Source organism: Solanum stenotomum, chromosome 1 (genome assembly GCF_019186545.1).
Source record: "Solanum stenotomum isolate F172 chromosome 1, ASM1918654v1, whole genome shotgun sequence".
Taxonomy (NCBI): Eukaryota; Viridiplantae; Streptophyta; class Magnoliopsida; order Solanales; family Solanaceae; genus Solanum; species Solanum stenotomum.
Window position 1 is genome coordinate 11,229,386 of NC_064282.1, and position 14,959 is coordinate 11,244,344.

General features: G+C 28.0%; 1 protein-coding gene across 1 annotated transcript; it reads right to left on the minus strand.

The window, feature by feature from the left end:
• Positions 1-4,519: 4,519 nt before the first annotated feature.
• On the minus strand, positions 4,520-6,165 carry LOC125877010 (desiccation-related protein PCC13-62-like). The gene is made up of 3 exons (XM_049558317.1): positions 5,816-6,165; positions 5,399-5,624; positions 4,520-4,919 (listed from the first exon to the last, which is right to left on the minus strand). The coding sequence occupies exons 1-3, from the start codon at positions 6,163-6,165 to the stop codon at positions 4,548-4,550; spliced, it is 948 nt and encodes a 315-aa protein (XP_049414274.1). The 3' UTR covers positions 4,520-4,547.
• Between the last annotated feature and the right edge of the window lie 8,794 nt (positions 6,166-14,959).

Below are 14,959 nucleotides of genomic sequence, written 5' to 3' on the forward strand. Positions count from 1 at the left end.
GGGATTTCACTGGGTATGTTGTTGTTGATTTTGTTAATGACAAAAGAAGAAACTAAGTTGAAAAGTTAGTGTGATAGAGCAATCATCACTTTAAAGTTTAAATTCTGAATAGTTTAATAAATTAAAGTTGCATAGTAATTGAATGGTTGTAATTATTTCATGATGTCCCAAAAACTAAAGTGTTACATAGTAATTGAGGTGGGTGGTTACTTGAGTTTATTGAAAATGAGGTGAATTTATGGTGTCATAAGCTATTTGAATTTTGAATGTTGTCAAGCATTCTTGTAATAAGTATTACTTAATCATGGCATGGATTGTGGATGTATAAATTGTCTAGTTGAAATTTAACTGATTGGTAGTGAGTTTACTTATTTTATATTTCTGAAAATTGATGGATGTGCTTAATCGGGGGTTGGTTATGAGTTAATCTCAGGAGGTCAAGTTTTGAACTTTGACCACAATGCCAACTCCTTCAGGGTAATAGAGTGATATCTTGTTCAACTTCATTTTTCTAGTATAATCGGTGAATCTGGGCAGAATGTATTACCAATAAATATTAGAACACGACTTGTGAAACCTATGTGTATAGTGATTTTTATCATGTGAAGGTCTATTTTGAATTTTGAATGTTGTCAAGCATTCTTGTAATAAGTAACACTTTTTCCCAAGATGTTGTGAATGTGTTCTTTTTGGTTCAATATATATACTAGTAATATCCTCATTCTTCTCTTCTCTCCTAAATCTCGCTAAAAATGTAAAAGTTCAGATACGTAATAAATTGTGCTATATATTAATATTTTCCAACCCATTTGATGTGGCTTGTGAGATAGATTCATGTATTTGGCAGAAAGAAAAATACTTAATATATTTTTACGAAAATAAGAAAGTTTTTTACTTATTTTGCTATATTCGGTGTTGAAGGATGGTACACTATACGTTATAGATTCATCCTCATCCATGGCCATTCGTTCATCCTCCTCGTGCTAATTTACATCTTCATCCATGGCCATTCGTTCATCGATCCACCCATGCCCGCGGGTGGATTTCATCCTAAGTTTCGTTATTCATGGCTATATATTCGTGCATCCACCACCTCCATCACCACCTAAAGGAGACAACTCAAGAAGGAAGAATTAAGAATATTCACTAAAGAAAACAAGTGTTGGATCAATATCATTTTGATTACATATTTGTGAGTTAATTATATATTAACGTCTTTAAGATTCATTGTTCTATGTAGTTATTAGTTTCTATCAATTTTCAATCAAGTAGTTTTCGTTTAGTAGGAATGTTGTTTGATTCGACTTATTAAGAAATAAAATCTTGAGTTTTTATTTCTATATGAATTGTTCTCCACTTTAACTTCCTTAATCCTCTTCTCTCTCACGTGACACTTTTCTTTTTAACTAGTTTCACGGCACGTGATACGATGTTGTAAAATAGAATTAGTATTACTAAATTAAATTTTTTTAGTAAATAATTATAGTTTAAAGAACATAGGACAAGTGCTTTTAAATGATTAATACAAATTTTTATAGAGTTATTTCAAAATACATTCAAAGTTTAAATATGGGAGAAAGTGACATTTCTTTAGTGGTATTATTTTTTACTTCACTAAATTTTGTAAGCAAATCTAACCAACAAAATTTTTAAAAAATGTCACCAATAGTCTTTCCTCTTGAGGTTATGAACATAAATTATGGACATCATTTAAGTATAATTTTTCTCTTAAATATTCATACTTGAAATTTAGTATGTGCATGACACTAATAAGGATTACCATAAATATTTCAATATTTTATCTTTATACACAATCTATCTTTTACTTGTTGTCTAATGAAAGTATCTAGTATCTTATAGAAGTTGTATCGTGATATAAAACATTAAACTTTTTTAAAAATAAAACTTAATAGATGAACAAAATTTAAAGTATTGTTTATAGAATCTTTATTTTGATTTAAGATTATTTTATGATCAATCACTATTTTCCTATCTATTTTATATAGCTAACAAGGAGTGTATCTTGTGACATACAATTTTCTCAAATTAAAATGAACACAAATAACAGAAAATTCATACTTAAAAAAATTTGATAGTCAATATAAATATTTTAAAATATATATATGGAACGATACATAGCCAATGAAGAAGGAAGACAAAAATATATGATCATGCTATATTCACTATAGTGTTCCATTTGATTAAAATCTCTTGCCACCACCACTTCACTTTCTCCGTTCATTTATCTATTAAAAAGTAATTATTATCATGACTATATTATCATATTATAAGTAAAAGTGAAAATATATTTTTGAAATAGTGGAATTAACATCAAAACTAATGATTTAATAGACTACATTGATGCCTGTTGTTTTAGCAAAATTAGAAAGAAACTCCTTTATTTGAAGGTAAAAAAATAATTTAAAAAAAACAAAAGGAGAAATATCTTACCAAGATCATGTGACTTATTTCATAATTTTTTATTATTATAGTCTTTCCCACAACTTTTCGTCACTGTTAACTCATGAAAATCGTAAGAAAAAATACGAGTGTGAATTTATGAATGATTTGCTACAATTTGTTCACCAACTCTTTCTTACGTGGTACCTCGAATTTTGTTGAACTTTGAACTTAACCAAATGTTGCAAATATCTCTGAGATTTTTTAAGAAGAAGAGTAGAAAACTTTTAAAAAAATCGTAGTTTAAAAGTGAGAGAAGCCCCTCTATTTATAGCTAACAAATACTCCCTCCGTCCACAATTGTTTGGCAGGTATACTAAAAATAGATGTCCAAGATTAATTGTCAATTTAAACAATCAAGAAATAATTAGTCACTTTTTTCCAATTCTGCCCTTAATGATAGTGTAGTTCAATTGAAAAGTTATGTAAACTTTTGGTATTCTTGATATAGTAGGGTTATATTAGTCAAATTACACCTTGTATTAAATTTTCCTTGAGGGGTGTGCATGACCTTACCCTGACAAACAATTGTGGACAGAGGGAGTAGTAATATGAATAGGTGTTAATTGTGCCTTATCAGAAAAGTTACAACCTTTCAAAAAAGTTACTGCTCATCGAAAAAGTCACAACTCATCGGAAAAGGAACAACCCTTTGGAAAAGTCACAACCCTTTGGAAAAGTCACAACCCTTCAGAAAAGTCACAACTCATCGAAAATGTCAAAACCCGTAAAAAAAGTAACAACCCTTTGGAAAAGTCACAATTCTTTAATATGAAAGGGTATATACTTTTAATATAATACAAATAATTAAATTAATAAATTAAATATTTTTAATTAGAGGTATTATAGTAATTTAACATTCAATTTAGGAGTTCATGCTTTTAAGGTAGTATAGATTTAACTAATGTTTAAAACTAAATTGTATTAGATCTAATTCTACATAAAATTAAAATTTAATATTTAAAATCTATATAAAAAATACTTTTAACTTTTATTCTTATGTCAATAAAATTGTAAACATAAAACTTAAATTTAGTATTTAAAATCTATATAAAAAATACTTTTAACTTTTATTCTTATGTCAATAAAATTTTAAGAAATATTTTACAATGTGATCAAAGTTCAATTATTTTCTTTAATAGCTATCTAGAAAATGCAAACTTTGGCTTTCAAGAGTGAACCTAGCAAAGCAAAAGTTTTTAATGGTGAAGCATTTTAGAATTTTAAATTAAATTATTCAGATTTTTATAGTTATAAATAATATTTTTACATTAACATCTAAGGTAATTGTAATCTTTTTTTAAAAAAAACTAACATCTTATTAAACTAAATTGATATAAATAATCCTTAATATTGTTATAAATAATAATATTATATTAATACTATATTAAAAACAACGATTATGAAAGAAAATGATAATAATTTTATTTTAAGCCATTAATTTTATTGAGATATGTCATGTTCTTAGGTAAACGAAAAGTTGGAAACAAATCCACAAGTTTTCGGTAATTGTCGGCCGGAAGGGTGCATCGTGGAAACAAGTTAAAATTAGGAAATGAATTTCTTTTACTTATTTTCATAGAGAGCTTAGATGGCTGGGCGACACGTTTATAACTATTTCATACACAGTTATAATGATATTAGTGGATAAAACATACTACATAACATCGTTTTATATAGTTATAACTTATAATATAATGAATTAGTGGACATCTTTAATTACTTATTTTCTTCAGCATAAGATATAGTTGCATGCACAACATTTGTTTTTTCTTTCCAATATGATATATAATATTTGAGTTGTCCTTAATCTATTGGGGCAGAAAACTCTTGATTGCTTAGTGATATTATCAAAGAGATTTGGTATGAGAAAAAAATTAAGAAACACCATTAAATATTTATATAAAATTTTAAACAACACATTAAGGAAATTAAATAAAACAATATTTTACTTCATTTGCTGATCTTTATGTAAGCAATTATTGGAATATTCTTTCAAAATTAACACCATACTATATGTTTATTTTATTTTATTTCATAAAAGTTTATTACAAATATAGATAATGATAATTTAATTATTTTCATGGCTATTTCAGAAATTCCTTAGCAATTTTTCCATTAGCACCCTTAGGATAAAATCCACCAGGCACATGTTCATCTCCAGAACCGTATACGATCCTTAAAATCTCAGCTGGAGTTCTTTTGTAGGAAAGTGAACCAAAATTAGCTGATAATACGTTACTTCTAGTCCGATTCTCTGCTCCGAGTGGTGGTTGAATGTATATGCCTTCATCTTTGATCCCGCAATTACCTAATTTATTTCTTAGTCCTGATATACGAGATGTGAAATCAGCCACCGTGTATTGGTAAGGGGAAACTAATTCCGTTGCTCTCTCGTAGAGGTACATCCGGATAACTGCGTCTTGTCCTGATTCAACACCTAATAATCCTGCCAAAAGCTACAAAAGAAAAAAAAGTATTGTTTGTAATGAAAAAGGTTATACTTTTTCAATATATTTGTCATTTTTCATCTAACTTTAGAGTCATATTTGTTCGAATCATTTGCTTTTGAGGGTGTGAAATACGTTCTTGTATCTATTGTTCTAGTTCATATCATGCTATTTTCGGGAAAAATAGGAGTCGTGAATCGGAGAAGAATAAGGAAGGTTGTCTTTCTATTAATATGTAGTTTTTTCTAAGGTTATTTACTATTTCTAGTTTCCCATCCTGGCATATAGGAAATTACTTTTAAAAATGAGCGATCTTGAAGTTTTGACCGTTGTTTGACTCATGGGAAAACCTTTAGTGTTAAAAGTTAAAATTGTTGAACTTAAAGTTTTGCCAATGTCAAAAGTTCAAGATCACCCGCCTCTAAAATCATTCTTCATAAATCATTTAGGGAGGGGGGTGGAGGATTAATACATATATATTTACTTACCCTTTTGGTTTCGTAGCCATTGATATTGGGATTTGTACCAACATAACCAACCAATCCAACATATGGAATTACATAGCAAGATAACATGTAGCTCAAACTGTCTCTGTATGGATCAAATGGAGGTACCAATTTGTGTCCAAAAGCATCGTCAAATATCTTTGCAAAATTTTTAGCACTAAGATCCAACAAAGGTCTTGGAAAAACACCAACTGTCGAGTTAAGTGACCTACAAAACAACCAAACACACATTACACGACCTAATTATGTAAATACTTCGTACCATGGTACATAAAACTTAGTTTTCGTTTGAACATGCAATTTAATATCATGATTTGAAATTTGGATATGCGATGTCAATACTCAAAAATTTTCAGGATTCCGAATTTCAATTTTTTAAAATGCAAAATTTGAATTCACCTTAGATGACCAACTTCTTGATTAGCAAATTCCTTAATAATATTGTTTGTAAGTTGATCAAGATTTGCTTTTCTAGCACCAATAGGAGGAGGCCCAGACATAGGCAAATTTGGTGCAACTACATCAAGCCCAAATCCATAAGAAGCCCATAAAAAGTACTCTGCTTCCAAGAACTCTAAATTCACTGCAAATTGCATTTTGTCTATATCTTCTTTCTCTATTGCCACTCCCTCCTCTGGGTACCCAGATGGACAATAATTATTTGTTGTATATGAAATTGACATCAAGAAAAATTCATTAAGGACCATGTACGTGACTAAGAAATGGATAAAGAGTAATTTAGAAGACATAATTAAGCTTAATGAAGAATAAGAAAATAATGTTTTTTTCCAAGATGTTGTAAATCTGTGCATTTTGGTTCAATATATATACTAGTAATATTAGTTGGAGGCTTATTCGGGAAACACCAAGAACAAGGTCCTCATTCTCGAAAATTTTAAAATAATAGAGGCACAACTAACAATAGTTGTGTAAGTTTCCACTCAATTTTTGACATTTGGATTTGTGGGTCCATTTGTACTCTTTTACCTCCTACTCACCACCTCACCCAGTTCCCTAATCCACCCACCCATCTTTTTTTTTTCTTTTTCCTTTTCTTTCTAATAATAAAAATAAAATTAAGTTCCAAATACAATTAAAAGAAATCAATTTTAGATTAAATTCATGGTACAAATACTTCATTTTATTTTATAGATTTGTCCTACAAAATAAAATCGAAACAAAAAGGAAAAAAATGTCTTCTTTTTCTTATTTTTGTTTATGAGTTTGCTTGTAATTTTTGAATAAGCAGTTATGGAGAAATTTATTTTTTTGTCAAATTGCTAATTATTGCATACTATTTAGATAAATAGTTTATATTTATTAAAAATAATTGCATCTAATTAATTTATATTCTAAAGTGAATGAAACACAATTAATTTGAGTTTTGACCGAGTTTAATACTATTATTTGTGTTTGATTGATACTATTAAAAATATTGGATAATGAGTTTATTTTTTAATATTAACAATTTTAAAGATATTTTAGTTATTCCAACAAATAAGTTATTTATCAATATTCTTTTTAATAAAATACATTATCTCTGCTTCAACATTTTTATCTTTTTATTTCTAAATTTAACTTAAGCACTTAAAAAGTGTTTTTAAGTACGTATATCTAAAAATTACTTAGATTTAGCTGAATCAATCATCTTTAATTCTAGTATTTTCGTTAATATTTAGTTACGATTAAATATTCTCAGAAACTTTATGAATAAAAAATAGTCAAATAAAATAAATAACTTCTATTATATCGTTCAACCTCATTTATTTATTTTTTGTACATAAGTGCATGCTTTAATATATCATTTATTGTCTTTTAGTTTTAACCTTTTTTCAATTACCAAAAGAAAGAATATATTTTTATCATCTTTTGCATTTTCATTTTAAAGAACTGCATTTTGTGGAAAAAAATAATTAAAAAGACAAAGGTAAAGAAAAGGAAAAAAAGAATAGGGGCACGGATGAGGAGAACTGAGTGGGGTGATGAGTGGAAGGTAAAAATGTATAAATGAGCCCACAAATTCAAGTGACAAAAATTAAATGGAGCCTTATACAATTATGGTTGGTTGTGCCTCTACCATCTTAAAATTTTTCCTCAATTCTTCTCTTCTCTCCTAAATCTCGCTAAAAATGTGAAAGTTCAAATACTCAATAAATTGCGCTATTAATATTTTTCAAACCCCATATGATTTGACTTGTGAGGTTCATGTATTTGGCGGAAAGGAAATTATATAAAAAAAGATTATGAAAAACGTTTTTTAGGAAAATAACGAAGGTTTTTACTTATTTTCTTATATTCAGTACATAAGGGGTGCTGAAGAATAAAGAGGATATAATTAATATGGTATATATGAAGATACATATACGTTATATATTCATGACCAATATTAGGACAATCATAATTCCACTATTAATTTGTGAATAATATTCATGAAGCAATATTAGGACAATGATATTATTACCAAAAGATTCCAAGCAAAATAATTGGGTTTATTAATTACTGCCAACACATTGCCACCATGCATATATCCCGGATGCTGAATTAGTATAATGAACGGAGGGAGTAGTACTTTCTCTAATTCAATCTATATAAATTGTTCACACCATTTTTATGGTCCAAAATGGATGAATTTTGCAAAATTCAAGAGTATATCAAATTTATATATATATATATATATATATTACATTTAATCTAGCAACAAAGTAAGTGCTTATTACTATTCTATGTTTTTAACTTATTTATTCCCTTATTTATTCCTTATTAAGTTAAATCATCCATAATTTTCAATTTTACAAGCTTTAAGAGGTCGAAAAGTATGATACTTTATTCAAATAAATAAACTTTAAATTTAAATGCATATAATTCTAACTAGCCCTACTAAAGGCTAATCTTGAACTTTTTTTTAAAAAAAAAAAAAAACTCAAAAAGAGCATCCATAATTAATTTTCATATATGTGTATTTCTTTGTTGGCCTAACTTTAATAAATATTGGCGTACTTTAATGATGGTCCCTTATAACCTAAGCTGTGTAGATGTCTAGATAATATACCTCGGACGCTCTAATTAATCTACATACACGCAATCATTTTTCGAGATGTAATTTTATTAATTTTAAAACCTGCATTAGATTAATTTTGATATTTAAAATTAAAATTAAATTATTCAAAAATTATATAGAAAGTGCTATATATTATAATTTTTCTTATATTAATATGATAAAAATATATCTTAAAATATTTATCAAAATTTATATTATTTTACTCTTAAAAAAAAAAATTATAACAAATATTTGAAACAAAGGTAGTATAAGATAAGCTCACCAAAAAAGATATTCCTAAAACACTTCTTTCGGAAGATAATATATATTCGTTTTTCCAACACTCAAGCTGATGAAATTTTAGAATATAAATTTATGATGTCCACATGGGCACATATATATCTTTATGTGTCCACATGTACAAATTACTATTTATAATGATGCAATATTTATGATATTCACGTGGACACATTATATTTTTAAAATACACTATTAAATAGTGCAAGGGGTAAAATGTCCTTCCCAAAGTTTGGAATTGTTATAACAATTTCGGTCAAAATTCGAATATATTTCAGGCATTTTTCCCAATACATTCTTTACAAGAATATTTTTTATATCTAGAAATCAAATTTCAGATATGTATATTTTGTTAAAGCTAAAACGATAATTAAAATGGATCGAAGGAATATATTTTTTTTTCCAGAAATTTTCCTTAAATGTCACTATATTTTACTAATTAAAAAATTGATTTTATTTGAAAAATACTCATTCAATTATGACTTGCAAAAGTCATTTGTCATCGTCTTCTCAACTTTCAAACTTTCTCCTTTTCCTAGTAATAAATATTACTTCATATAATATTAATTTGAAATTTTAAACAAAAAAATTAGATATTTAAAAATTAATTTGAAAAGTACTATAAATTGTAATTTTTTGTAAATCAATATAATGAAAAAATGTATTATAAAATGTTAGTCAAATTTTTTATAATTTAATTCCAAAAACAGAAATTATGATAGTTAAAAATGGACGGAAGTATAACTCTTTCTCTAGTAGGATAATTAGAAGACGTGATTAAGGGTGTGTTTGGTATGAAGGAAAACATTTTCCGGAAAATGTTTTCCAATTTTCTCATGTTTGGTTGGGTTAAATGTTTTGGAAAATGTTTTCCAAATCAACTCATTTTCCTCAAATTCAAGGAAAATGACTTCCCTTCAAAAATCAAGGAAAACATTTTCCAAAACGTTCCACCAATTTCAAATTACAACTTTTTTGTTGAAAAAATAAAAAAAAAAATTGATGAAAAAGTAAATTTAAAGCTTATTTTAAAAAAATATTTTTCAACTTCAATTTTTTTCTCCCACTCTCACCCCGACCCACCCCCCTCCCTCCAGCCCCCTACCCACCCCAAAAAAATAATTAAAGTTTGTTTTTAGAAAATATTTCCAATTTCAAAATTTTATTTTCACCCACNCCCCCCCCCCCCCCCCCCCCCCCCCAAAAAAAAAAAAATTAAAAAATAATAGCATGAATGAGCCTTTTCTTAAACGGTAATGGCATAAATGAGCCAAACTTTTAACGGATGACATAAATGAGCCTTTTCTAAAAGTTCGATGGCATATTTGAGACTTTTCCCTTTATTATTTTATATCTTGACATTTTATTTTATTTTTTAAAAAAATAAGAAATCCTACATGTCAAATTTAGTTGAAGTGGCTATACGAAGATATTCAAATGATCAAATCTAAGCTAATTTAAATATTTACCATGTAAGACTATCAAAAAAATTCATTATTTACGAGAATCTTTTTTATATATAGAAATCCAATACATATAATCTAAGAAAATAATTGAGTTTTTAATTTGAAACAAATTGGGTTTGTGATGGAAATTAATTAATTAATTTTTGGAAAAAATGTTGAAAAAATTCAAGATACCATTAATTTTTGTCACCGGATAAAGAAAACAGAGCAGTGATTGAGCAAATACATGTCATTAATATGGAACAAAAAGATATTAAAAAGATACCGAAGCTTAACTATAATTTAAAAAGTTATTTAAATTAAATAATTATTGACCCTTAAATCATTATGTAGATGGCAGCAGATGAAAGGGGTATTGGACTAACTGGATGCTACCAGTGGCAGAATCGTATATTTGGTTAAACCTACAACGATAATTAAAATGGATGGAAGGAACATATTTTTCTTTTCAGAAATTTTCCTTAAATGTCACTGTATTTTACTAATTAAAGAATTTATTTTAATTGAAAATATTCATTCAATTATGACTTGCAAAAGTCATTTGTCATCGTCTTATGAAATATTAATTATCTAAATCATAATTAGAATATTATTTTAATCTATTAAATCTTAGCCATTGATTTTTATCTATGCCATGTGTCTCATATCCAAGCAAGAACTTGGGAAAATGGAGGAAAGAAAAATGGAGAGCAGCTGAATCCGACAAAAATCGCCATGCAAATCAAGATCGTCTAGCAACACAAATGATTATTGACTTTTCCTTCTTAGTTTAGCTTACCAACTTGTAGAAAAGGAAAAATGCTTATTTAGACGTATTTTTTTCACCGTTATTTGAATCGTCTAACAGTGAATTGCTTTTTATCATGCTCGAAATTTTATTTTAATTTTGTTTGCTTCTCTGTTTTATAAGCAGTTCATGGCGAGCTGAGACTACTGGACCAACAAATTATTGGATTGACATTCCAAACGAGAAGCTTCACCATATACAAAAAAAAAAAGCAATTCAACCCCAAGTGTTGAGGAAAAAATGCCCTAGCTGAAAATATAATCATTAAAATGACAAAACATTAAATTTTAATCTAATGTCAACAAAATTTTAGACTACATTATTTTCTCAAAAAAATTCAACTCTTTTTACAAGATCTTTAAATTGTGAAAAAAATTCGTAAAATTATTAATTTATACAAAGAAATCTTTAGACCGTAATCTAAAGAGTATAAATTACTACCAACTCATAGAAAAGGACTAGTTGTGGATAGATCAAAGCGACAAGTTGCACCAAATGGCATGGTACAATGTGTCGTCGCCTCGTACACTTCGTACAAAAAAGAATAATACAAATAATGCAATAAATAAATCACGTGTTGATATGGGGAAGCTATAATGCAAGAAATAAAATTTAATAAATTTTGCTCAAACTTATATATTTGTATCAGAAAATTTATTATATGAATATAAATATTTCAATACAAACTCAATAACTAAAATAAACTATTAGCCAGTTCAAAATTCATTAACTTTAATTATTGACTCAATATCAAATTTGGGGGAATAGTGTCCTTAAAACCAAAAAAGAATTAAATGAAAGAAAAATACAACATAGAGAATGACTGGTCTATTTCACTCTATCAATAATTGAGTCAGATTTGTTGTATCTTAATGAACATTTTATCGAAAGGGGCAAGACAACAAGAATGGTCAACGTTGACTTGTCTCCACGTTTCTATGAGGAGTAATGACCTCCATTTTTTTCATTTTGAATTTAAAACATCTTAATCATACTTAACCTCCAACATAATTTTGTTTTTTCCCTAATAAAAACGAGTTTTTACACCTCTTTGGACGTGAGTGTTGGGCCAAAGATAGAGGGCTCAAGATGTATTGGGCTTTTTGTATCAAGTGAAAGGTAGTGACAAGTCCAGCTCACTAGTACGGCTCAATATGGGAGCCTTTCATACTGTTAGGCCCATCAGTACACTGGGCCAGGGTGGACAGTACTGGGTAGTTACCTTATGAGAAAAAAAAAGAAAAATTACTTAAATACACAACACTTCTTTACCTATTCTCAATATTTCCCTACTCTTTTACTAAAATACAAAAATCCCTTATTTTCCCCCAATTCAACTTAACCGGATACTTTATTAGTTTAAGTATCCGCCCGTTATTAGTTAAAGTATCCGCGCTGCTATATTATGAATCCGTCCGTTAATTTAAGTATCCGCCCGTTATTAATAACAACAACTTAATAATTTAAGTATCCGCCTGTTATTAATTAAAGTATCCGCGCTGCTATATTATGTATCCGAAAAACACTAAAAAAAGGGATTTTTGGTAATTAATGAAAGAGTAGGGAAAGGAAGTAATTTCTTTCTTATACTATGTCATTTGCCTAATTTTTACGAAAAAAATACTTCGATGAGTTTTTTTAATAAGTAATTATTGATATAAAAGGCGATGCGCCAAATAAGAAAGGTTATCTTGCTGATCATCGCTGAAAGTGATAGTGCAAGGATGGCAATTGAAGGATCGAAAGGCGAACCAAGGTTGTACTTGGCGTTACGCTGAATGTAAAAGGTAGACTCAAATGAGCTTGCCGACTGAAATTTCATGTGTAGGGGTGAAATTCGGAGATCTATGAAGGAACGCTAAAGGCGAAGGCATCTCTCTAGGTCCCTACTGATGTTGAGGTGCGAAAGCATGGGGAGCGAACATGATTAGATACCCTGATAGTCCATGTCGTAAACGATGAGTGTTCACCCTTGGTCTACGCGGACAGGGGACAGCTAATGCGTGAAACACTCCGCCTGGTAACAATATTTTTTTATTTATTACAATATATAGCAATGCATGGCAATATTGTGCTAATCTACTATGTATTAATAATAAATTAGGTATGTAATATGGATGTATTACAAGTATTTTAAAATATATTATGCTTGTTTGACAATAAATTTACACATAAAAACTGTATTATAAGCATCCCATGAAGAAAAAATTATTATTGTTATAAATGGTAAATATTTTTTTAATATAACATATATATGTAAGTTTCCCACAAAAAAATAGCACTTGACCATACAACATATTTAGTATAATCTCACAAATGAAATCTTAAAAAGAAAAGAGTGTATGTAGAAAAATAGCACGTAAGCATTGTGAGTATTTAATTATTAATACTTTTTGGGTGTGTTCGATAATATTTTCAATTTTTCTCAAGTTCGTTCTTTAAATTTTTTTGATTCTTTTTTATGAAAATAAGATTCTTAATATTGGGGAAAATGACTTTTTTCATAAAAGTATGAAAAATAAATTCTTTTTCTACGAGCTTTCATTTTCTCGCTTTCTTGAGGATTCAAGCATACAGCCTTGAGATGTATTCTGAATATGGCCTAAACAATTCGATAAAGCAATAAGTACTTTTTTTTTTTTTTTTGCCTTCGTAAAAAGGACAAACTATCAACAAACTAATGTTCAAAATCTAAGCAACATTCTGTTTTAATTTGAAATTTCATCCCCCAACTATACAGTGCTTGCACGCTAGATATTGCGTTAGAGTTAATAAGAAGCATTTAATATTTCTCATACGGGTGTGCATTGATCGGTTTGGTACAAATATTATTGGTTCAATTTATCGGTTTTCGATTTTTAAATACGTTAAACCAATAAAATATTCTTTATTGGTTTACAGTTTATCCTTTTTTGGTTATTATCTGTTCGATTTTTGGTTTACCACATAAAAAAATGCTCATAAAATAAATTTATGATTTCTCATTTCTCTAACGATTTGGCATGATATAATGAGACAAGCAAATCAACTATTAATGTTTTGCTATAGCGAAACAAGAAATATAACGAAAAATTGCATCAATAAGAGTAGATGTAGTACGAATGCTACAATAACATATTACAACTAAAACATAATACTTCATTCGTTTAAAATAAAATGACCTAGTTTTATTTTTAGTCTTTTTAAAAAAGAATGACCCATTTCCTTTTTTGGCAACACTTTAACTTCAACTTTCCACGTGACATGTTTAAGACCATAAGATTAAAGGATATTTTGGTACATTTGACATAACTTTAATTTAGAACCACAAGATTAAAAAATCTTATTTCTTTACTTAAACTCCGTTCCAAGTCAAACTAGGCCATTCTTTTTTAATCGAAGGGAGTATGAAATTTCTGATGTGAAGTAGAAGTACTATGACGTGTGAAATGTGTAGACCGTAATGTAGAATACTGATATAGTGTTTAATTATATTAAATTATTAATATTTATGAAAGTATAGTAGTAACTTACTATCCTATTAATGAGTTATAATAACCCAATAGTAAAAATCGATAACCTAGTAATTTTTCTTATAAAATCATTAAAAATCCGCTAACCTGATAACCCAATAGCAATGACCCAATAATATTTTTGTTCGTTCGATTTATTGATGGATTGGATTTTTGCTCACGCCTACTCAAAGATGTTGTCAATTTTTATATTATATGATTTTATGTTAATTTAATTTCAAAAATAGTTTAACAGAAATAACTATTATAATGTAGACATTTGGAAAATAATAAAATTTGAAAACTACATTTTTGTCCTTTTGCTTTTTTCACAAACAAAAAATCCACGACCCCGAGCAAAGAACAAAATTAGTACTATTTCCTTTTTTTTTTTTCTTATTAGATTCTTTTTGTTTTTCCCAAGAAGATATAAATATTCTCTAAATAAATCCCGTATTTCGAGGT